At 44.0% G+C, this 22,673-nt stretch overlaps 1 protein-coding gene across 1 annotated transcript in view; it reads right to left on the reverse strand.

Moving 5' to 3' along the window:
- Window positions 1-22,673, reverse strand: part of Ccdc146 (coiled-coil domain containing 146) — a 110,450-nt gene that overhangs the window by 32,006 nt on the left and 55,771 nt on the right. Inside the window, exons 2-4 of the mRNA XM_038315583.1 lie at window positions 21,638-21,720; window positions 19,214-19,423; window positions 1,958-2,015 (exon numbers count right to left, since the gene is read on the reverse strand). Coding sequence (XP_038171511.1) covers window positions 1,958-2,015; window positions 19,214-19,423; window positions 21,638-21,720 — 351 coding nt within the window. The remainder of the gene's footprint in view (window positions 1-1,957; window positions 2,016-19,213; window positions 19,424-21,637; window positions 21,721-22,673) is intronic.

Below are 22,673 nucleotides of genomic sequence, written 5' to 3' on the forward strand. Positions count from 1 at the left end.
AGTCCCTTCTACTGATGGAAGAAAGTAAGTCACCTAAAATTCACGCTTTCTCCTCTTTCCCTCTTTCTCTCTCGTGTGTGTGAGACTGTGTGTGTGTGTGTGTGTGTGTGAATGAGTGTATGTGTGTGTAAATGTGTGTGTGAGTGTGTGTGTATGTGTGTGAATGAGTGTATGACTGTGTGTATGAATAAGTATATGTGTGTGAATGAGTGTATGTGTGTGTGAGTGTGTGTGAGAGAGTGTGTGTGTATGTGTGTGTAAATGAGCATGCGTATGACTGTGTGTGTATGACTGTGTGTGTGAATGAGTGTATGACTGTGTGTGTGAATGTGTATGTGTGTGTGAGTGTGTGTGTGTGTGTGTGTGTGTATGTGTGTGTTGTAAATGATTGTTAGATGTTGCCTTGTTGCTGTGATTAAACCCCGACAAGAGGAACTTAGGGAAGGGGCTGCTTTGGTCTAGTTGGTAGGAAAGCCCTGGCAATGATAGCGTGCGGTGGCTGCTCACCCTGCTAGGGAGCATGGGACAATGAATACCAATGCTCAGGGGCCATTCTCCTCTTTATTTGGCTCAGGACCCCAATCCATGGAACTATGTCACCCAAGACAAGGTGGCTCTTCCCACTTCTGTGAGACCAGTTCCTCACAGTCATGCCCAGAGACTAACCTAATCTAGATAATGCCCCTAGAAGAATGCTGAGCCCTGTCTGCTGGGGATTCTAGCTCTGGTCAAGTTTACACATTATTAACCATTGCAGGCATACTTATACAGAATTAACAGTATCTTACTAAATGCTCAACAGATTTGTGCCATGGCTGTTAAACCACTGACAACACATTTTAAAAACACCATCCTGAAAGTGGAAGCCATGTTTTCTGTTGTAGGTCTTAAAACTTGGCCACGATTTCTTCCTATTTCCCAGGGCATTCCTGGCCCTCTGTAATGTGCCTTCGTCAATCTTTCCACGTAGAGGGCAAGTGAATCTTCTATGGGCATGGCCCTGTCCACTGTCTTGACTGACAGAATAGTGCCAAAAATTACTTAAATAGCAGTTTTTAAAGCTCCTCGTATATTGTGATGTGCATGTATTCAGACCGGAAACTCTTCCACAGCAAGTGACATTGGACCTTAGATCAACTAACCTGCCCCTGCAGCTCACCCTCCCCCAACTAAGCCAGCTCAGATCAAAGGAACGCAGAACTATAGTAGAAATGCTTGTCATCTTAAGTCACTAGCTTTTGAGACGGTTTGCTATGCAGGGATAGGTAAGCAATCATGGGGTTTGAATGAGAATGGCCCCATAGGCTCATGTGTTCGAATGCCAGATCCCTAGTTGGTGGAACTGTTTGGGAAGGATTAGGAGGTGTGATCTTATTGTAGGAGGTGTGTTGCTGGGATGCGCTTTGAGCTTTCAAAAGCTCACACCATTCTGTTAACTCTCTCTCTCTCTCTCTCTCCCTCCCCCTCACACACACTCAGCCTTGTGTTGCTGAATCCATGTGAGCTCTCAGCTGCTGCTCCAGCACGCGCCCGCCTGCCTGTTACCATGCTCCCCACCATGATGGCCAGACTGCTTCACCCTGTGTAACTGTGAGCTCTGAATTACACGCCTTCTTTCATCCACTGCCTGGTCACGGTGTGACAGTGCTGCATTTTCCTTATGACCAAACTCGGAGATGCTCAGAGAGCTCAAGCCTCACACATACAGGGGAGCTGCTTTTAAGTGACAACCACAGAAACTCCCTCCCTGCTGTAGACAAAGCAGATGCCATCTGACTACATGGCCCAAAGCAGCCGTCAACACAGAAAGCTTGCCACCTGCCTCGTGAATGTGTAGAACTTCCTTTCTGCTTCTGCAGGGATTGTGCATTGTTGGTATGTCAAATGTTTCAGGGTGTGTTGTTATTTTAAAAGGGATGTTTGAATCCAGCTGCATTTAATAAATTCTAATACTTACTCCTGGCTTAGGTATCTTCTCAAATTCCTTTAGTATGAGACTCTTTTCTTCGGTTAGGCTGCCAAAAGAAAATAGCATATTTGACAAAAAGCACAAAAGTGTAAGGGCTTTCTGCACCAGCACCTGCCTATTCTCTCTCTCAGCCCCGTTCCCAGTCTCTGCACACCTTCCTGTTCTCTCTCAGCCCCGTTCCTAGGCTCAGCTACTCATGTCCCAGTGTCCTCTCTTGACGGTGGCTCTGGTTCTCACTGGCCCACGTGGGTACTTCCTCCTGTTCAGCATTCCAGCAGCCTTGTGTGCTCGCACCTAATACAGCATCTCTCTGGGCACGTTAATTATGACTGTCCTAGGGCACGGACCTCCCTGAGGACTGAGACTCCTTCCAGGAAAGCTCAGGGTCTTTTTCTCTATATATGAAATTACTGCCGGGTCTTCCCGAAGGATCTGCCTTGTCTGCCTCCATCCTGGCCCCGATAGTCAACCCTCTACTTTCAGTGCAAAGATTTTTAGCAGCATCAAGACGGTCCCATTGCTTTATTGCTCACGGGCATCCCATCAATCTGGACCAACCTGAAACTCTGTGTCATAGCCTCTCCAGTCTCACTGGGGGCCACTCTCCACTCTGGCCCGCTTGGCCTTCTTGCTATTCCAGTCTCAGGGTCTCTGGGTCATCCTAATAAAATGGTACCAACATTTCCCGCCAGTCTTGTTTTACTTTTTCATATAGCGCTGTTCGCTGCCTGGCGTTTTGTTGTGCATTGGTCAACATTAACAGAGACTGCTCTGTTCACACTGCACTACCATTGCGGGCACATAGTTGGCGCTCTGTTAGTAGCGGGAATACACTGGATGACTCAAGTTGGTTTAATTCCTATTTTCATGACTTGAAATACATAGTTTATATACTAAATGATAAGGAGATAAAGAAATACAGCTACCCTTAGAATGACCTGGGCCTCACATTATTTACACCTGAATTGGAAGTTTTCCATGGAAATCATGAATGGAAGAATCTACAGATGTTCACAGGTGGGACAAAGGGTCATTCCAAGAACTCCCAAATTTTACATGACATTTTCATTCCCCAGGGATGGTATTAAAGAAGAGCACCACAGAAAGAGTCACAGAACACTGGAGCAGGAGGAACTTAGCAGAGATCCTAGGAACATGGACACTCAGAAAGGAAGGGAGGGAGGGAGGAGAAAGGTTGTGATTAAAGGCATCTACCACCACCACCCTGATGAATGTAAAGTTTATTTAAAACTTATAAATTACATCCTTTCAGGACTGTCACTCAGAAAGCTGAGGAACCTTACAGGCAACCACTGTAGATGTCTATGTCCCTTGAGAAAGCCGAGTTCAGACTCTGCCTTTAGAATCCAGCCTTCAGTAGGCCTGCCTATCTACACTGTGGTCTCATAGTCACGGTCACGGTCACTCAGCCGAGTTCAGACTCCGCCTGTAGGCTCTGTGACAAACACACTGGAATCTGTCATCTCCTCTCCCCTTCCTGGATGCATGGGAAGACTGCATTTTATAGCTTCCCTTGCAATTGGACTGGGGACTACGGGAAGTGATCGGAAGGAAGTGCCACTTGTCACCACAGCCACACTGAATGGAAACCAGTTGGTAAACACACAGGATGGAGGCCGTGTGGCTTCCATGGAACTATGTCAACCAGAAGCACACTTTTTACTCCCTCTCTCTAAATAAATTTATTTATTTATTTTACACCCAGGCTCTCTCTTCTCTTCCCAACATTCTCTCTGTACCTCCCCTGCCACCCCTGTCCACGCCACCTTCATTTATGTTTAGAAAGGACAGGATATCAAGGACATGGATATCAAGAAAACGTGGCATATCAAGTTGCAGTCAGACTAAGCTCCTTCTCATGTATTAAGGCTGGATAAGGTGACCCAATATGAGGAGTGGGGTCGCAAAAGACAGCAAAAGAGCTGAAGACAGCCCTGTCCCCACTGTTAGGAGTCCCATAACTGTCACATCTATGCAGAGTGCCTAGGTCAATCCCATGCAGGCTCCCTGGTTGTCCGTTCAGCCTCTGTGAGCTCCTGGGAGCCCAGGTTAGTTGATTTTGTAAGTTTTCTTCTCACCAGACCCCTTCTGTTTTCTTCTTGACCCCTCTGGCTCCTATAATCCTTCCTCCCCTTCTGCAGGATTCCCTGAACTCATCCTAAAGTTTGGCTGTGGGTCTGCCTCTGCTTCCAGATGAATGAAGCCTCTCTAATGACAATAGAGCTGAACACCAATCTGGTCACAGGAGATGGCCACTTTAGGCTACGTGTCTGTTACTGCTAGGAGTCTTAGCTGGGGTCTTCATTGTAGATTTCTGGGAGATTCCTTTGCACCCAGTTTTTACCTGACCTAAAAATGTTCCCCTTTTTCCAGGAGTCTCTTTCAGTACTCTCCCCTCTGCCCTAACCAACCTGATGGCTCATGTTTTCATCCTCACCTACTCTCGGTCCACTCATAAAATCTCCTCTATTTCCCCTTCTCAGGGAGATCCGGGCATCCTTCCACGAATCCTCCACGTTACCTGGTCTCTCTGGGTGTGTGGATGGTAGCAGTCATTCTTTGTTTTACAGCTAATATCCACTAGGAGTGAGTACATACCATGCTTGTCTTTCTGTATCTGGGTTACCTCATCAGAATGATTTTTTTTTCTCCTTCCATCCATTTGCCTTCTTATTTCCTGGTGCCCTTGTTTTAACCACTGAGTAGTACTTCATTGTGTAAATGTACTACATTTTTTATACATTCCTTAGTTGAGGAACATCTAGGTTGTTTCCAGGTTCCGGCTATTACAAATAAATGAATATAGTTGAGCAAGTGTCCTTGTGGTATGACTGAGCATCTTTTGGGTACATGCCCAAGAGTGGCATAGCTGAGTTTTGTGGTAGACTGATTCCCAGTTTTCTGAGAAACCACAACACTGTCTTTCAAAGTAGCTGTACAGGTATGCACTGCCAGCAGCAATGGAGGAGTGTTCTCCTTGCTCTATATCCTCTCCAGCATGAGCTGTCGCTTGTGTTTTTGATCTTAGAATACTGACAGGTGTAAGATGGAATCTCAGAATCGTTTTGATTTGTAGTTCCCTGATGGCTAAGGATGTTGACCATCTTCTTAAGTATTTATTGGTGATTTGAGATTCTTCTGTGGAGAATTTTCTGTTTAGAACTGTACCCCATTATTTAATTGGATTATTTAGTTTGTTGATATCTAGTTTCTCGAGTTCTTTATATATTTTGGAAATCAGCCCTCTGTCGGGTGTGGGTTGGTGAAGATCTTTTCCCATTCTGTAGGCTGCTGTTTTGTCCTATTGATGGTGTCCTTTGACTTCCAGAAACTTTTCTGTTTCATGAGGTCCAAGTTAATAATTACTGATCTTAGTGCCTGTGCTATTGGTGTTCTGTTCAGGAAGTTTTCTCCCGTGTCAATGCATTAAAGATTATTTCCCACTTTCTCTTCTATCAGATTCAGTGTGTTTGGATTTATATTGAGGTTTTTGATTCACTTGGACTTGAGTTTTTTGCAGGATAATGGATATGGATCTATTTGCATTCTTCTGCATACCAACACCCAGTTAAACTAGCACTATTTGTTTAAGATTCTTTCTTTTTTCCATTTATAATTTTGGCTTCTTTGTCAAAAGTCAGGTGTCCATAGGTGTATGAATTTACATCTGGGTCTTCAATTCAATTTCATTGATCCACCTGTCTGTTTTATACCAATGCCATATGGTTTTTATTACTGTAGCTCATTAGTATAGTTTAACATCAGGAATGGTGATTCCTCCAGAAGTTCTTTTATTGTACAGGATTGTTTTAGCTATCCTGGGCTTTTGTTTTTCTATAGGAAGCTGAATATTGTTCTTTCAAGGTCTGTAAAGAATTGTCTTGGATTTTAATAAGAATTGCATTGAATTTGTAGATTGCTTTTGGTAAGATGGTTATTTTTACTATGTTAATCCTACTGAAAAATAAGCATTGGAGATCTTTCCATCTTCTGAGATCTCCAATTTCTTTAAAGAATTGTTCTCTTTTACTTGCTTGGTTAGAGTTATACCAATATGTTTTATATTATTTGAGGCTGTTGTAAAGAGTGTTGATTCTTAGCTGGTTTATTGTTTGAATATAAGAGGGCTACTGATTTTTTTTAGTTCATCTTGTATCCAGTCACTTGACTAAAGGTATTTATAGGCTGTAGGAGTTCCCTGGTAAAGTTTTGGGGGTTACTTATATATACCATCATATAATCTGCAAATAATGATACTTTGACTTCTTCCTTTCCAATTTTTATTCCCTTTATTTCCTTTAGTTGTCTTATTGCTCTAGCTAGAACTTCAAGTACTATACTGAATAGGTATGGAGAGAGTGAACAACATTGTCTTATTCCTGATTTCAGTAGAATTGCTTTGGGTTTCTCTCCATTTAGTTTGATGTTGGCAATCAGTTTGCTGTATATTGCTTTTAGTATGTTTAAGTATGTCCTTTGTATCCCTGATCTCTCCAAGATTTTTATCATGAGGGAGTATTGGATTTTGTCAAAGGCATTTCTAGAATCTAATGAGATGATCTTGTGTTTTGTTTTCTTTCAGTTAGTTTATATGGTGGATTACATTGACATATTTTTATGTGTTGAACTATCCCTGAATCTCTGGGATGAAGCCTACTTGGTCATGGTGGATGATTTTTCTGATGTGTTCTTGGATCCAGTTTGTCAGTATTTTATTGAATATTTTTGCATCAATGTTCATGAGCGAAATTGGTCTGTAATTTTCTTTCTTTGTTGAGTCTTCATGTGGTTTGGATATCAGGGTAATTGTGGCCTCATAGAAAGAATATGGAAATATTCCCTATGTTTCTATTTTGTAGAATAATTTGAGAAGTGTTTGTATTAACTCTTCTTTAAAAGTCTGGTGGAATATTGTGATAAAACCGTCTGGTCCTGGGCTTTTTTTGGTTGAGAGACTTTTGAGGACTGCTTCTATTTTATTAGGGGTTATTGGTCTATTTAAGTTGTTTATCTCATCTTGATTTAATTCTGGTAAGTGGTATCTATTAAGAAATGTGTCCATTTCTTTTAAATTTTCCAATTTTGTGGAGTGCAGGTTTTTGAAGTATAACCTAATGATACTCTGGATTTCCTTGGAGTCTGTTGTCAAGCTCCCCTTTTGGTTTCTGATTTTGTTGATTTGGATATTCTCTCTTTGTCTTTTAGTTAGTTCGGATAAAGGTTGGTTCGTTTAGTTTAAGATTTAATTAGTTTAAATTTATCTATTTTGTCAATTTTCCCAAAGAATCAACTTTTTGTTTCATTGACTCTTTGCATTGTTCTTTGGGTTTACTTTATTGATTTCAGCCCTCAGTTTGAGCATTTTCTACCATCTACTCCTCTTAAGTGTGTCTGCTTTTTTTGTTTGTTTTAGAGCTTTCAGGTGTGCTGTTAAGTCACTCGTGTGAGATTTCTTCGAATTCCTTCTACAGACATTTAGTGTTATGAACTTTCCTCTTAGCGCTGCTTTCACTGTGTCCCATTATAAGGGTGAGCTGTGCATTCATTTTCATTAATTCTAGGAAGTCTTTGACTCAGTAGAGAGTTGTTCAGTTTCCATGAGTTTGTAGACTTTCTGTTGTTGTTGAAATCCAGTTTTAATCAATGGTGGTCTGATAAGACCCAGGGGATTATTTAAATCTTTTTCTATTTGTTGAGATTCGCTTTGTGACCAAGTATGTGGTCAGTTTTGGAGAAGGTTCCATGCGGTGCTGAGAAGTAGGTATATTCCTTTGTGTTTGGATGAAATGTTCCGTAAATATCTGTTAGGTACATTTGAGCCATAATGTCTGTTCGTTTCATTACTCTTCTGTTTAGTTTCTGTCTGGAGGGCCTCTCCATTGATGAGAGTGGGGTATTAAAGTCTCCCACTATTACTGTGTGCAGTTCTATGTGTGATTTAAGCTTTAGTGATATTTCTTTTACAAATGTGGGTACCCTTACATTTGGGGCATAGATGTACAGAACTGAGACATCTTCTTGTTAGAATTTTTTCCTTTGATGAATATGAAATACCCTTCCATATCCCTTTGATTAATTTTGGTTGGAAGTCTATTTTCTTAGATATTAGGATAACTATACCAGCTTGCTTCTTAGGTCCATTTGACTGGAAAATCTTTTTCCAACCCTTTACTCTGAAATAATGTCTTTGATGTTGAGGTATATTTCTGGTATGATAGATCCTGATTTTGTGTCCATTCCATTAGCCCATGTTTGTGAACTGAGTCCATTGATATTGAGGGATATTAATGGCCATTGATTATTAATTCCTATTTTTTTTATTGTTAGTGGTGGTAGTGTGTGTGTGTGTGTGTGTGTGTGTGTGTGTTTCCCTTGTGTGTCTCTGTGTGTGTTTGTCTGTTTCTCTTCTTTGGGTTTTGCTGGTATGAGATTAACTACTATCTATGATTTTATGGGTGTAGTTAACTTCCTGGGGTTGGAGTTTTCCTTCTAGTACCTTCTGTAGGGCTGGGTTTGTGGACAGATATTAAGCTTGATTTTGTCATAAAATATCTTATTTTCTCTATCAATGGTTATTGACAGTTTTGGTGGGTATAGTAATCTGGGCTTGCACCCTTGGTCTTATAGATTCTGCAAGATATTAGCCCAGGCCTTTCTGGATTTTATGATCTCCATTGAGATGTCGGGTGTGATTCTAAGAGTCTACTTTTACATATTACTTGGCCCTTTTCCCTTGCCACTTTTAATATTCTTTCTTTGTTCTTCATGTTCAGTGTTTTAATTATTATGTGGTGAGGGGATTTCCTTTTCTGATCCAATCTATCTGGGATTCTGTAAGCTTCTTGTACCCTTATTAGCCATGTTCGTTTTTAGGTTGAGAAAATTTTCTTCTATGGTTTTGTTAAATATATTCTTTGTAGTTTTGAGCAGGGTTTCTCCTCCTTCTTCTATTCCTATTATTCTAATGTTTGGACTTTTCATGGTGTTCCAGATTCCCTGGAACTTTTAGATTCAACATTTTCTTTGACTGATGAATCTATGCCCTCTATTGTGGCTTCAAAGCTTGAGATTCTTTCTTCCCTCTTTTGTACTCTGTAGGTGATGCTTGCATCTGTAGTTCCTGTTCACTTACCCAGATTTTCCATTTCAGAATTCCCTCCGTTTGTGTTTTCTTTATTGCTTCAATTTCCATTTTCAGGTCTTGAAGCTTTTCCTTCATCTGTTTGTTTTGTCTTGGCTTTTTAGGGATTTATTGATTTCTTCCAATTTTTTGTGTTTTTTTTTTTTCTTAATTTCTTTAAGGGATTTTTTTTTTCCCATATCCACTTTAAGGACCTCTATCATTTTCACAAATTCATTTTTAAGGTCATTTTCTTGTGCTCCAGCTGTGCTGGATTGTTCAGATCTTGCCATTGCAGGCTCACTGGGCTCTCGTGATGCCATGTTGCCCTTTCTGTTACTGTCTCCTTACACTGGCTTTCGGGCATCTAGGTGTTGATCCTGTCTTTGTCTTCACTGGATGGGTGTTTTGTTTTGTTTTCTCTTTCCTCTTTGTTTTTCTGGCCTCTGGTAAAGCTGAAGTCAGGATATTGAGCCGGGGGAGTGGAGTGCAGTCTATGGTTCCTACATCTGCTCCCGCCTCCAGTACAGCTGCCAGGACTGGAGTCCCTAGATCGGGCCTGTGCTCTGGTAAATCTGAAGTCTGTGTCTGAGGTTGTAGGCCTGGGGTCCCTAGATTTTGGCCTCTGGTAAAGCCAAAGATTTCTTCCAAAATAGTAGGCAGGGATATGGAGTCCTGGGGTAGGGGTGCCGTTTGGGGTTGTTGAACAGGCTTAAAGGGTATAGTTGAAAGTGTGTTGTCTTTCCTAGGATCTCTGGGACCACACTGGCCTCCGGCAAAGTTGCCAGGGCTGTGGGTCCTAGTGTGGAGCCCAGGGGTGCCTTTTCCTTTTCCTTTTTTTTTTTTTTTAAAGATAGGATCTCCCTATAAAGCCAGCTGTCCTGGAATGTGCAACACAGGCCAGGGTGGCCTTGAACACACAGAGATCTACCTGCCTCTGCCTCCTGAGTGCTGCTGGGATTAGAGTTTTGTGCCAGCATGCCGAGGCAGAAACACGTTTTCATGTTACTCCACAGACAGTAAGACTTATTTGCTGTTTCTGCATGGCTCACGGGAGCCTAACTTTTTATCCCCCTTTCTGGTTCCACATTCATGATAAACAATGACCTACAAGTCAGTCTCTCCAGCCTGGAATTTACTTAAAATGCCAAATTTTCACTTTTCAATTCCTTGTTAGCCAGAGCCAGACTTTTCCAATTAAAGTTAATTTATTCCCCTCTGAAGCCTCACAGTTCCTGCCCCTTCTCGTTTCCAAGTGGTAGTAACTCTCGATTCCTCTCAGCCTTGTGTCTCTTCCACAGCGTTTGGCTTCTCACTTTCAGAAGTTTCACTGTGATGGATTTGAAATGAATTTTTTAGGTTTATTCTGTTGGGGTTCACTGAGTTTATTAAATATGTCTTAACAAAATTTACCAAATTTTGGAAGATTTCAGAGATGTCTTCCTTGCCATGTTAGAGTTTTTGCTTTTGTCCCATGGAATTCTAAGACCTTGTTCATTTTTATCTTTTCTGTTTCCCAGAGTATTTTCTATTTATCCTTCAGTCAGTGACTCTTCTAACTTTCAATCTGTAATTACTGTATCTTTGTTCTAAAATCCACACATGGAACACCTTAGAGACAGTCTATGTGGCTGTATCTAAGGATATATATTTCGGGGATTGCTTTTTTAGTGAAACACTGGATCAGCTAGAAACATTGATCTAATGATGCTCTTTGTATGTTGTGGCTTCTGAGGCTCCTGTTTTTCCATTGGTCTCGGTGTTTGGAGTTGTTTGTTGGTGTGTGCATGTAAAGCTCCTGAAGGCCTGTCACATAATTCTGGAACCACTGCCAAGTGGTGCTGATATCTGTTGTCTCTTCTCAGGCAAGCTGGTGTTTGTCTGGTTCTTTCTATGTGAAACTGTTGAATTGTTATGTGGCGGGGTTCCTGGCGCTACTCAGGCCCAGGAAAACTGTTGGTATTTTGACTTTAATAGACACGGTTCAGTTCAGATCAGAAGAGCCAGCAAACCTGTTGGCAGGTAGAGTTTGAAGATTAGTTTAATCTCCAGCACCTTTGCTTTGCTGCTTGGAGCTTTCCTGTTGGGACTGTAGCTTGTTTGTTTGGCAAGCTGCGTGGGATCAGGCCACAAATGTGCAGCCTGAGCCGGGAGGTCCGTAAGACACTTGATGGGTTTACACTTACAGGATCCTCTGAGCCCTCGTCAGTACTTTCTCCCTGTTAATCTTCAGAGTGATCTTGTACAGTTGGAGTGCACGGGAGAAGCACCCGTGCAGCTCACAGTCTGGGGCTGTTAGACTCACTTAAAAATCGAGGCAGGAATGTACAATGCATCCCTTACTCCAGACTTGTTCATCACCTTGCTACAGTCCTATGATTGTGGCTCCTTCCCCACGGTTTATCAGTCTGGTCAGCCAGAAAACACAGCCGTATTTAAAGCACCTAGAATTGGCTATGGCCAAAGAATGCTTGAATTACCAAACTGGCTGTTTAAAACAACTTTAATTAATAAATTAGGAATTCTAATTGATAAATAATACAGAATATAAGACTGGATGGATAATACAAGCAGAGAATTGGGAAGTCTAGGAAAAAAATAAAAGAAAATTCTGGGATCAAGAACACTGTGACAGAAACAAAAAAAAATGCCTGTCATGAGAGAGTGGCAGAGTAGATAAAGCTGAATAGAAACCCCTGAGTTTGAAGGTGTCTCAATAGAAACCTCCAAGAGTCAAAAGCGCAGAGAAAAAAGATCGAAAAAGCCTAAATCCAGAATATCAAAAGGCTTTGGGGCTACTAAAGAAGAGATAGCAAAAAGGGGGGAAAAAAAAAGAAAAAAAGCAAGTGGTCCAAGCAATAATGACTTAGAACTACCTTATATTAATGTCGGAAGTCAAATTGTAGACCCAGGAAGCTTGGAGAATCCACCAGGTAACATAAATGCCCTCTAAAACTACCAAACATAAATTACAGAAAAATTAAAGGTAAGAGGGAAATAAGATTGTATGAAATTGGAGAAGAGCACGTGGTATCTGTAGTGAAGCAAGGACCCCTTTAGAAACCACGCACGCGGGCACGGCCAGGGCCACGTTGTACTTCCTGGGTGGTTCTGAGCACCGTCAGTCTGACAACAGTTTAATTGTCACACATGTCAGCTCAGCCATATCAACAGTTGCCTTAAGGACAACACAGATTGTTAAAGGATAAATAATTAGATCCTGCTATAGGTTGTCTTTAAGAAACTTACTTTAAATATTCATTTTAATTTATGTATATGTACATGTGTCTGGGTGTGAGTTCACATGTGTGTGCATGGGTGCCCATGGAAGCAAGGAGAGGGTGTCAGAGCCCTAGAGCTAAAGTCACAGGCAGTTGTGAGCCACCCAACGTGGGTACTGGGAACTCAGCTTGGGTCCTCTGGAAGAGCAGCCTGTGCTCTTAACCAGAAAGTACTCTTCGGCCACAGAAACCCCTTCTACAGACCTATAAATTAAAACGAAATGGTGGATAGACCACACCAAAGCTAGGAAAAAGCAGTGGTCACCGTACAAGTGTGAGCATCTTTAATCTGAAACTCCAGCTTCTGCAGTGTTCCAAAGTCAGAAACTTCCCTAAGAGCTGGCAAGACACCCAACAGTTTCCAACTTGAGATTTTTGGATTCAAAGAGAAAATCCCCAATTACAGTTGAAGACCAGACACTCCACTCTTCAAAACTGATAGGCAAAAGCAGAGTCAGCAAGGACCTCACTGAATTCCAATAGGACATGACTGTCCCATCTAGAGATTAACAAATAAGGCAATAAAGACATTAGCGAGCACAGACGGCAAGAGGGAACAAGGAGTTGCTTATCCTGTCGGTAAGAATGGTATGGAAAATGAGAGTGCCTGTATTTTTAGTGTAAGCGTTGGGTGAGATGGCAAGGTACAAAAGTTTGGTTTTGGAAATTGCTCCAATTAGGGTTAGCCTAGGCATTCTAAATTAGACAACACTAGCAGGTGTGATACAGCCACTTGCTTACTTTCTCCTCTCAACAACCACATTTTGAGCTCTATTTTGCAGATTCTTTTATTTTTCTGCATTTAATGATCAAGTTTCTTTGCCTCAAGATTTTCCAACTTTGTGCAGCACGAACTTTAAAACACAGAAGGCTTAACTATCTGATGAGGTTTGGGGGTGATGGAGTATCATGACCACTGGTCCTGTTGCACCAAGCAGATCCTACGGGTAGATCAAGGAGGCACACATCTGGGCCTCGGGGTTTATTTCTGGGAGATTCCGTTTGCAATGGTATAAATTAAGGATAGTTTCGCAAGGCACGTCACACTGAACCTAATATAAATCAGTTGTTCTGAGCACAGATTCAAGCTGAATTTTTCAGTTTTCAGTATGGTTGGCTTGGCTCCTAGAGTTTCCTCTCCCTACGTTGCTACTACACCTTGGGCGTGTGGCCACCAGGGGGTGGTCACGCGCTGCGGGCTGTTACTGATGAAGGCAACAGTGGTGACGTAAAGGCTTGTGGTCTTCAGATAAATTTAAAATGGCATTTTCTTTGAACAAACACAGAGTTAATTTTTCTAGGACTGTTAAAACTAATTGTATTCATAATATTGAATTCCCCCATTAAGAACCATGGACTTTTATTTCGTTTAAAAGATATAGGCTTCTATTCTCAGAGATCATAACCTTAACGTCCCATACTATGGATGGTTGCTTCATTTTTCCAAACAACCTTAGTAAAATTATATTAACTATATGGCATGACTGACTTTATTTTTATCTAGATTACTATGTTTTCCTAGTTGCTAAACAGATCCCACAACTAATAAGTAATCATTTTCCAGGTTATCTATTGGAAGTAGATAATACAATAAAATAACTCTGAATATTAATTTTCACACACTGGGCCTACCATGTGCGGAAATCTTTACACACATTTCTGCACCCCACGGTCTTGCTACGGCGGTGTTCTACGTGTTGAACAAATGGAGAAATGGAGATAAAAGCTCATCCCCAGGTCCGGTCACGGCTATAACAGTCGCTGGGATGCCAGAGGTTTTTGGTGCCGGGCACCTCTGGAACACAATCTGCCGAAAGACTACCATTTTTCAAAAGCACAGGTGACTTCCATTTTTCCACGTTCATAAATAATGTCACAATGTTGAAAAAATTATATTTTGTCTGTTTTTCTCCTTTTAAATTTTCATTTTTGCATGGTATTAGTGGGACAAGACATTTTTGGTAGGGTAATGTATGCCATGTTTTATGGTATGTATTAACTCTTAGCCTTTTACACTCATATTCAAATCTCAATCTGACTTTTTTCTAGACTCCCCCACTGAAGGAGGCTTCAGCAGCAAAGCTCTTTGGAATTAATGTTCATTCAGCATCAACATAGCCCTAACAGAAACCATGTCATAGGAAGCAAGTGAGGGGCTGATGTGGGTTCCCCTCTGTGTGCTGTGAATGTGTTCTGTTGCCATTGGTTCATAAAGAAGCTGCATCAGTCTATGGCAGGTCAGAATATAGTCAGGTTGGAAGATATATATATATATATATATATATATATATATATATATATATGTGTGTGTGTGTGTGTGTGTATATATATATGTGTGTGTGTGTGTGTGTATAGAGAGAGATAGATAGATAGATATAGATAGATAGATATATGAGAGAGAGAGAGAAAGAGAGAGAGAGAGAGAGAGAGAGAGGAGAGAGAGAGAGAGAGGGGAGTCAAGGAGATGCCGTGCAACTGCCAAAGAAGACAGATGCTGAAAAACCTTACTTGGTAAGCCACAGCCGCGTGGCAATACATAGATTAATAGAAAGGGTTGATTTAAGATGTAAGAGCTAGGTAGGAATACGCCTAAGCGATTGACCAAACAGTGTTGTAATTAATATAGTTTCTGTGTGATTATTTGGGTCTGAGCAGTTGGGAAACGAGTGAGCAGCCTCCGCATACAAGGGGCATCACCCGCGGAGGAAGGGTAGGCACGAGCTGACAGGAGCTATGGGAAGTCAGGTTTCTGACCTGGTCCCATAGCCATCTCACTGTGTGGGCTTTCCAAAGCTGCAGTGGGTGATGTGGAAGGCCAGGCCTTGAGGTGTTCACACATAGATGGCTTGATCTTGAGAGTCAGCCTAGCACACAGCTAGGGCTAAGACTAACTTTGAGACCAAATGCTTTTGCTTTTTTGGATGGTAAAAAGTGCTTTTATTTTTATTTTTTTCCAACATAATATTTTTTATTATTTAAGAATTTTATCCAATGTACTTTGATCACATTTACTTCCTAGTCCTCTCCGGTACACCTCCCCCCTTTGTGCTCTCCCAAGGCATAAAAGAAGAAAACAAAAGAAACACCAAGTGTTAGTTTTGTTGCCCATGAACTCACTGGAGCACAGTCACGCTCCCAATAGCCAGCCCCTTAAAGAAACTGAGGTCTCCCGCCCCATCTCCAACAGAAGCCACCAACTGTGAAGTGCTGTACTTCAGCGTCTTTATCACAACTTTTAGGGACTCTCTAGAATAGCTTGATGCCTGGACTCTTTCTTTTTTCTTTGGGTGGGGAGGAGGGAGAGGTTGGCACACATACCTTCAATTCTCCCATTCTCAGTTATGAGTCTGCAATCATGGATACAAAAAAAAAGCTTCCCTGCCCATAGCAATAGGTGGCAGCGGGGATCACAGCCACATGACTTCAGGCAGATCACAGACATAGCCCTCCCAGGTCTTTATAAATCCTTTACAAAGCCTCCCATTGGCAGCTTGATGGCCTCTTCTTTCCTGGGGCCTCCTGCTACACAAGAGCTCTGCTCTGCCCTCTAAATCCCTACCTATGATCTATGAATTTAATCCTCAGATTGTGAGACAAGAACCCTCGGGCCGCCGACTCACTGAAGTCTGTGTGGCTGTGAACCCTGGTCCCCTGAGCCCAGCTAAGAGCCAAGAGGAAGACACCCCTCATTCCTGTATCACATTCCTATTGATGCATTTGTTCCTGAGCTTCTACTTTGATGTCTTTACTGGATGAAGAACAGAAACTGTGTACAAAGCCTACGTGGGTAGCAACAGGGATTAGAAGTCCTGGAGAGCCAACAAAGACATCGCTGCATGTACCCAGCTCGTGTTGCCGCTCCCCACGTCCATACCATGACTAGCCATGGCCTTGCTTCCTCGGCTGACCACGGCCTGTCAGAACACATCAGTTAGCCCAAGAGACACAGTGTACTTGCTGCCCAAATTTTAGTAATTAGTGGAAAACAGGGAATCCACAGAAAGGCAAACAGTGAAGATAATACTGAAAAAAGCCTTTATCAGAGAAAGCTTTCAGAAAAATAATAACTTCCTTGATTACAAAATAAGTTCTCTAAGTATGTATGTAGCTACTTCATTATTTAATCTATATTTACTTAGATTACTTAAATATGTCCCACAGTTTCTTCCTAAAGTGAATATTTATCAAGAGATCATCACTAATTACAGGCCCTAAACTGAAACTATAACACAGATTTAGTTATTAACTAATCAATAATTTTATCGACCATAGCATCTATTAAAAATCATATTTTGTGTGAAACAGCAGTTGCAGGGCATGGCGGCACATGCTTTAGTTTAGTCTCCTGGGAGGCAGAGGCAGGGGCAGGTCTCTGTGAGGAGGAGAAAGAGTCAGCTAGGGCAGTAGCAGCGGCAAACAGGAGACCAGTCACGTTAAAAGTGACTTGATGCTACTCTTACCAAGCAGCAGTGATTCAGAAGTTCCTGAAGGCGCTGGGGTGGAGGGTGCTGGCAGTTTGGGCTTCTATTTAGGCACTGGATACAATGAGAGATTACTGTGCTGTACTGACAAATATCGTCTGTATACTTGGATGAATAGCTTTCTCTCATTGACTTCGTTTATTTTTATCTGTGGATGGAAATGCCTGCTTATCCCCCTGGGAGTATTGAGTGCATTTATCTCTGGACCATGTAATATCAGATGCGCAAAGGCAATAAAATGTGGAACCCATCACTCCTCCCTGGAATCCCTTTGGTATAAAAATTAATTTTAATAGAAATGAGTGCATTATTTCCTGAACTGTTGATGTTCGAGGATACAGAGGACCTGCCAGTGTAAAGTGTCACGTGCGTTGACTGTTCTCATTCGCTGGAAGTCGCCACACACGGTCCCTTCCCTGTCCTGGGGAGCCCAGTGAACAATGCGCCTGTCTACACCTAAAAGGCAAGAGCCCCCCACCCCCATCTTGGCAGGAATACTTGGAAATTTTAAACAATTTAAAAATCGGCTGACTTATGTGCTTCGTACCCTTTCACAAAATGTCACGAATTCCTATTTGCAACACTAATGAACAGCCACCAATTGTCTTAATTCCGTTATTGTTTTCAGCTGAAAGAGCGGGTGCTTACAGAAATAACTGGGCTTTCTTTCTTTTTATAGCTCTCTCTAGAGAGTCTGAAACAAGTTTAGGCTGAAAGACACACGGAAAAAGCCGCCTAACTTTTCTTCTCTCTGAATAGAATTCTCTTCGTCAAAAAAAAAAAAAAAACAAAAACAAAAACAAAAAACAAGCAACAAGGGGAGACCTCAAGACCCAGGGACGGCACAATTTTCCGGAGGCCACTCTGGCATTGGTCGTTTCTGGGCAGGACTGAATCACGTTTGCGCTGTCTGAATTCTGCTAAAAAATGCCGATAATGGTAGCAGAGTCTGGGAGGGCAGGTCTGGCTTTTTCCCGGGACCCAGGCACAACACACAACTCAAAACTGCAGTCACATGCAGTCCCGGACATGGCAGGGCATGCTGAAGCCCGACAGGGACAGGAGAGACAGGGAACCGGTGCTCCCTTTTGCGGGTTCTTACCTGCTTTGGTTCACTAAGTGACTCCTCAATAACAGAAAGAATCTTTGCAACGTTTTCCTTAGTAAGAGGGGACAAAGGCTGACTACGTGGCTCTGTTCCTGCTGTACTCAAGGAAAGAAATAAAGGAGATGTGACCCGGGTGCCAGGCAACACGATGGGGTGCTGTCAGCAACCACAGTCATAGAGAAAGGGGGGTGAGACAGACAGAAGGGTAAGGACAGGAGAGCAGAAGAGGCCACAAAGTCCTTGCTCTGTGTAGTGTGTCTTTTGACAGCAGCTTCCAAAGCTCTGGAGTCCTTGGCACCCAGAAAACACGGCAGGAATTTCTGTCACCGGGAGTTACTTTCCAAGCACTTGTGTGATCTTTCAGTGCAGGGAATCAAGGGGGAAACTAGCCAGACTTGTAGTTGTTAGCAAACTCCGTGTACCCGAACACCTTCCCATCTTAACTGCTTATGTGGAAACAGCCTTCTGCCAACATGCGGAAACTCACCTAGTCAGCCTACACCACTGTGGAACCTACACAGTCAGCCTGCACCTCCGTGGAACTCACACAATCAGCCTGCACCATCGGGGGGACTCACACAGTCAGCCTGCACTATTGGGAGGGACTCACAGTCAGCCTGCACCTCCGTGGGACTCACACAGTCAGCCTGCACCATCAGGGAAGATTCACACAGTCAGCCGCAGCACCATGGGACTCACACAGTCAGCCTGCAGCACTGTAGGGCTCACACAGTCAACTACAGCACCCGGGGACTCACACAGTCAGCCTGCAGCACCGCAGGACTCACACAGTCAGCCTGCACCATTGGGGGGCACTCACAGTCAGCCTGCACCTCCATGGGACTCACATAGTCAACCTGCACCATCGGGGGGACTCACACAGCCGCAGCACCATGGGACTCACACAGTCAGCCTGCACCACCATGGGACTCACACAGTCAGCCCACAGCACCGCAGGACTCACACAGTCAGCCTGAAGCACTGTAGAACTCACACAGTCAGCCCGCATCACCACTATGGGACTCACACAGTCAGCCTGCACCACTGTGGGACTCACACAGTCAGCCTGCAGCACTGTAGGACTCACACAGTCAGCCCACAGCACCACCGCGGGACTCACACAGTCAGCCCGCATCACCACTATGAGACTCACACAGTCAGCCCGCATCACCACTATGGGACTCACACAGTCAGCCTGCAGCATCCCCGGCCGTCTCCGGGCGCTGGTCTCACCTGTTCAGTCTGTACTGGTTGTGGTACTCCCTCTCTTGCACCGCATTGTATTCGTTCTGGTACTTGAGCAGCTGCTCCCGCAGCTTGCAGACCTCAGTGGAGAAGGCATTGGGGAAGTCGTCGGCTTGCTGCAGGCGGACGAGCTGCTGCTGGATCTGCTTCGTGAAGAGCTTGGCGTTCTCCAGCAGCTGCACCTCCGACTGTTGCGTGCTGGGGTAAAGGGAAGGACACCGACAGTGAGGAAGTGCCCACCCATCCTCAGGACCCTTCCTGATTCCTGCGCGGGCTAGGGTGGGAGCACGTCACAGCTGGTCCCCATTCCTGGATTTAGTTCACCGCACGAGGCCAGCGCTGTTTCCCCTCCTAGCCGGCGCTGCCCACCCTCCGGCAGGAAGACAGGATGTACACAGTCAACCACAGTGCTTAGTCGTAAGGACTTCCATAGGGGTCTAGATCCAGAGAGTGGGGACAAAGGAGACAGCGTGTAATTCCAAAGGAGCAGGGCATTCCCTCTGACCTTGAAGAGGGACCAGGACTCCCAAGGAAGGGGGAAAGAAGAGGCAAGCAGGCCCCTCGGCTGCCGGAGCAACCCATTTTTTTGGGGGGGGGGGCCTTTAATTTTCAACCATGCCAAGCGCCAAGATCTTTCCCCCTTTACTGAACTAAGACATTAACCTTTCCTCTAATGGCCACCATTGGGAAACCATGAAAATCCTCCTATAAAATTATGGACATATTAATTAGTTTTTAACACTACCCTGATGCCTGACTAGAACTAGGTTTGACCACCACAGAGAAGAGGATTCCTACAACTCCTGTGGCCTTGCCCCTGTTCAGTGAGGCGGCAGAGCATCGGCTACAGGCAGAACTGGATAGAAAGAGAAACCGTACTTGATATATTTATTCCCAAGAGTATTCTAGAAGTCATGCATGCTACAAGCTAGTATTGGTTGACTTGGCTTATCTGTCCCAGGTGCATTTGTATTAGTGACCCCCGCCCTGAATTCAGGGGCAGACCTTTGTTATTTTCTGTTTTAAAGGCAAAACTCCCTGTGCACTCCATCGGATTTCCTTACCAAGAGAAACCTCTGGGTTTCAGCTCATTTGCAGAGATGCCCCAGAACTGATCAAGCCTATTTCAGCAGAGGCGGCTGGCTCCCCCTACTTTCCCAGGCTTTCCTGTGTCATGTGTTGAATGGCACCCGGCCACACATTTACTGGAACATGATACGTTCCAGGAACTATGGTAGGCGCCAGGGAACAAGCCGAGCAGTGCCGATGAGCACACCTCCAATTGCCAGGAGCGGAAACGGGAGTTTCTCTCTTATGCTCAGTGTTCTTGTATGTTAACAGACTCCCCGCTATCCGGCGCCAACTGCCCAAGCTGGATTCGGCCGCCGTGCTCACACAGAAAGGAGGCAGCTCGGCAGTTAGCCAAAGTCGGAACACGAGTGGCGATTCACACAAATGCCCTTGACAGACAGTATCAATAGGAGAGAGTTCAGCTTCTGATCTCGTCTTTGTGGAAAACACAAGGAATATCCGCTCAGAACTTCCAGCCCACGTCTGCCTGCCGGCAGCCGCAGCAGCGGGAGGATGGATGCGCTCCACTGGGCTCTCCCGGTGGGTCTGCGACAGAGTGGTGGACTTTGTGGTGGGTAGAGAAGGACGTGTGGGGTCAAGAGAGGGAAAGTGTGACGAGCAGGACGGAAGCAGCTCCGTCACAGCACTACCGAGTCTGAAGCAACACCGCACAGTTTTAGCCCCGCACTCGTATGAATAGATAAGCGGTCCTCAGAGAGCTTCAACTCCCAGGGGCAGACGGGCTCTGAGCAAAGCTGCTGACTCCTCTGGACACCTAGTCTGCTGACCCGGACTTAGCTGCAGAGTGGGCTGGGGTAGGAGGAAGGAGTGAGGAGTCCGGGTGGACGTCTTAGCAGGTCTAAGTCGGAGAATCTGCACGTCTGAACGAGAGCTTTCAATAGTCACCACGCATACATGTCCCTCTGCCAGAGACCTCCTCATCCTGCGCGCATGCTTGTCATCCGGTGCTCAAGAGCTATTTCCCCAGGAGCAATTCTTAACGAGGGACCGCAAAGAGCGGACAAATAGCCTTGTTTTGTCACTTCTTGGTGGCAGAGCTAAGACTATTCTAATTACTCAGTCAGAAAATCCACAGGACCGGACCCCGGCTGCCCGCAGCGCAGACCACGGACAACACCACCCAGCTGCCGTCTTCCATTTCAGCCTCACCTCCCCGCTCACTTTACAGTGTCTTCTCTGCAATTTCTAAACCCACTTCAACTCTGCCCCTTGTCTCAGACTCCACATTTAGAGGGAACAAGAATGAAGACAAGTCCCGTTTGTCATGAGTAAGAAGAACAGAGGTGACAGAAGGCGCCTCCGTGCTGGCAAACAGCTTACCTCACCACCATGTCATGAAGCAGGGTGTACTTGGCTTTCAACTCTGCCATTCTGGTCCCTGGAAGTTTTCCCATAGAATACAGCTAGTAAAGAGAACACAGGTTACTGTTAGCCATCATTGCCCTTATGCCTGTGGAGATAAAAGGGTCTCACGTGGTCTCCAGCCTCTCAGCTGAGCATTGGAATGGTTACATGTGCGGCATGGTAGCACTTCAGAACGCTGCTGCATATTGAGACAGAGTAGTGCCAGTCTGCCTCTCGTAAGCTCTTTGCTCTTGGGCCTGTCTCTAAACCTCGCTAGGCTATGATTTCTTCATCCAGAAATTCAAGGTATTAAACATCTTCTGGTTCTAAAAAGATTTTTCTAGGTTAAACATTTTGAGTTGTGTGGACTTCCAGAACAGCCGCTTGTAAGCTGAGAGAAGATCGCGGTACATCTTCAGAGCAAAGGCCATACATCAGTCACTCCTTCTCAGAGATGCTCTGAGGGCCAGGGGCTGCTCCATCCGAAACCAAAGCTTGGCGAAAGAACCTCTCCAAGGTTTTAGTTAAAACCATCAGGACTTAAACTTCTGCACTCCAGTTTAAAAAAACAGTCCAAGGTCACACCCCTTGCCTAACGTCTCTGAAGGCAAAGTTTACTATTTATAAAATGAGGTGTTATTTGTTTCTTTTTTCCTGCAAGCTGTTTTTAAATGTCTAAATATGCATGTATACAAAAACATACACATACAATAAACAAGTATAAAAAATAGAAATGTGAAGTTGGGCGGTGGTGGCGCACGCCTTTAATCCCAGCACTCGGGAGGCAGAGGCAGGCGGATCTCTGTGAGTTCGAGACCAGCCTGGTCTACAAGAGCTAGTTCCAGGACAGGCTCCAAAGCCACAGAGAAACCCTGTCTCGAAAAACCAAAAAAAAAAAAAAAAAAAAAAAAAAAAAAAAAAAAAAAGAAAAGAAAAGAAATGTGTTCACTTGTGTTTTCATGTAGTGATCCCACTGAACTCTCTTAAAGCCAACAGCATAACCTCTCTTACA

The sequence above is a fragment of the Arvicola amphibius genome, chromosome 18 (assembly GCF_903992535.2).
Source record: "Arvicola amphibius chromosome 18, mArvAmp1.2, whole genome shotgun sequence".
Taxonomy (NCBI): Eukaryota; Metazoa; Chordata; class Mammalia; order Rodentia; family Cricetidae; genus Arvicola; species Arvicola amphibius.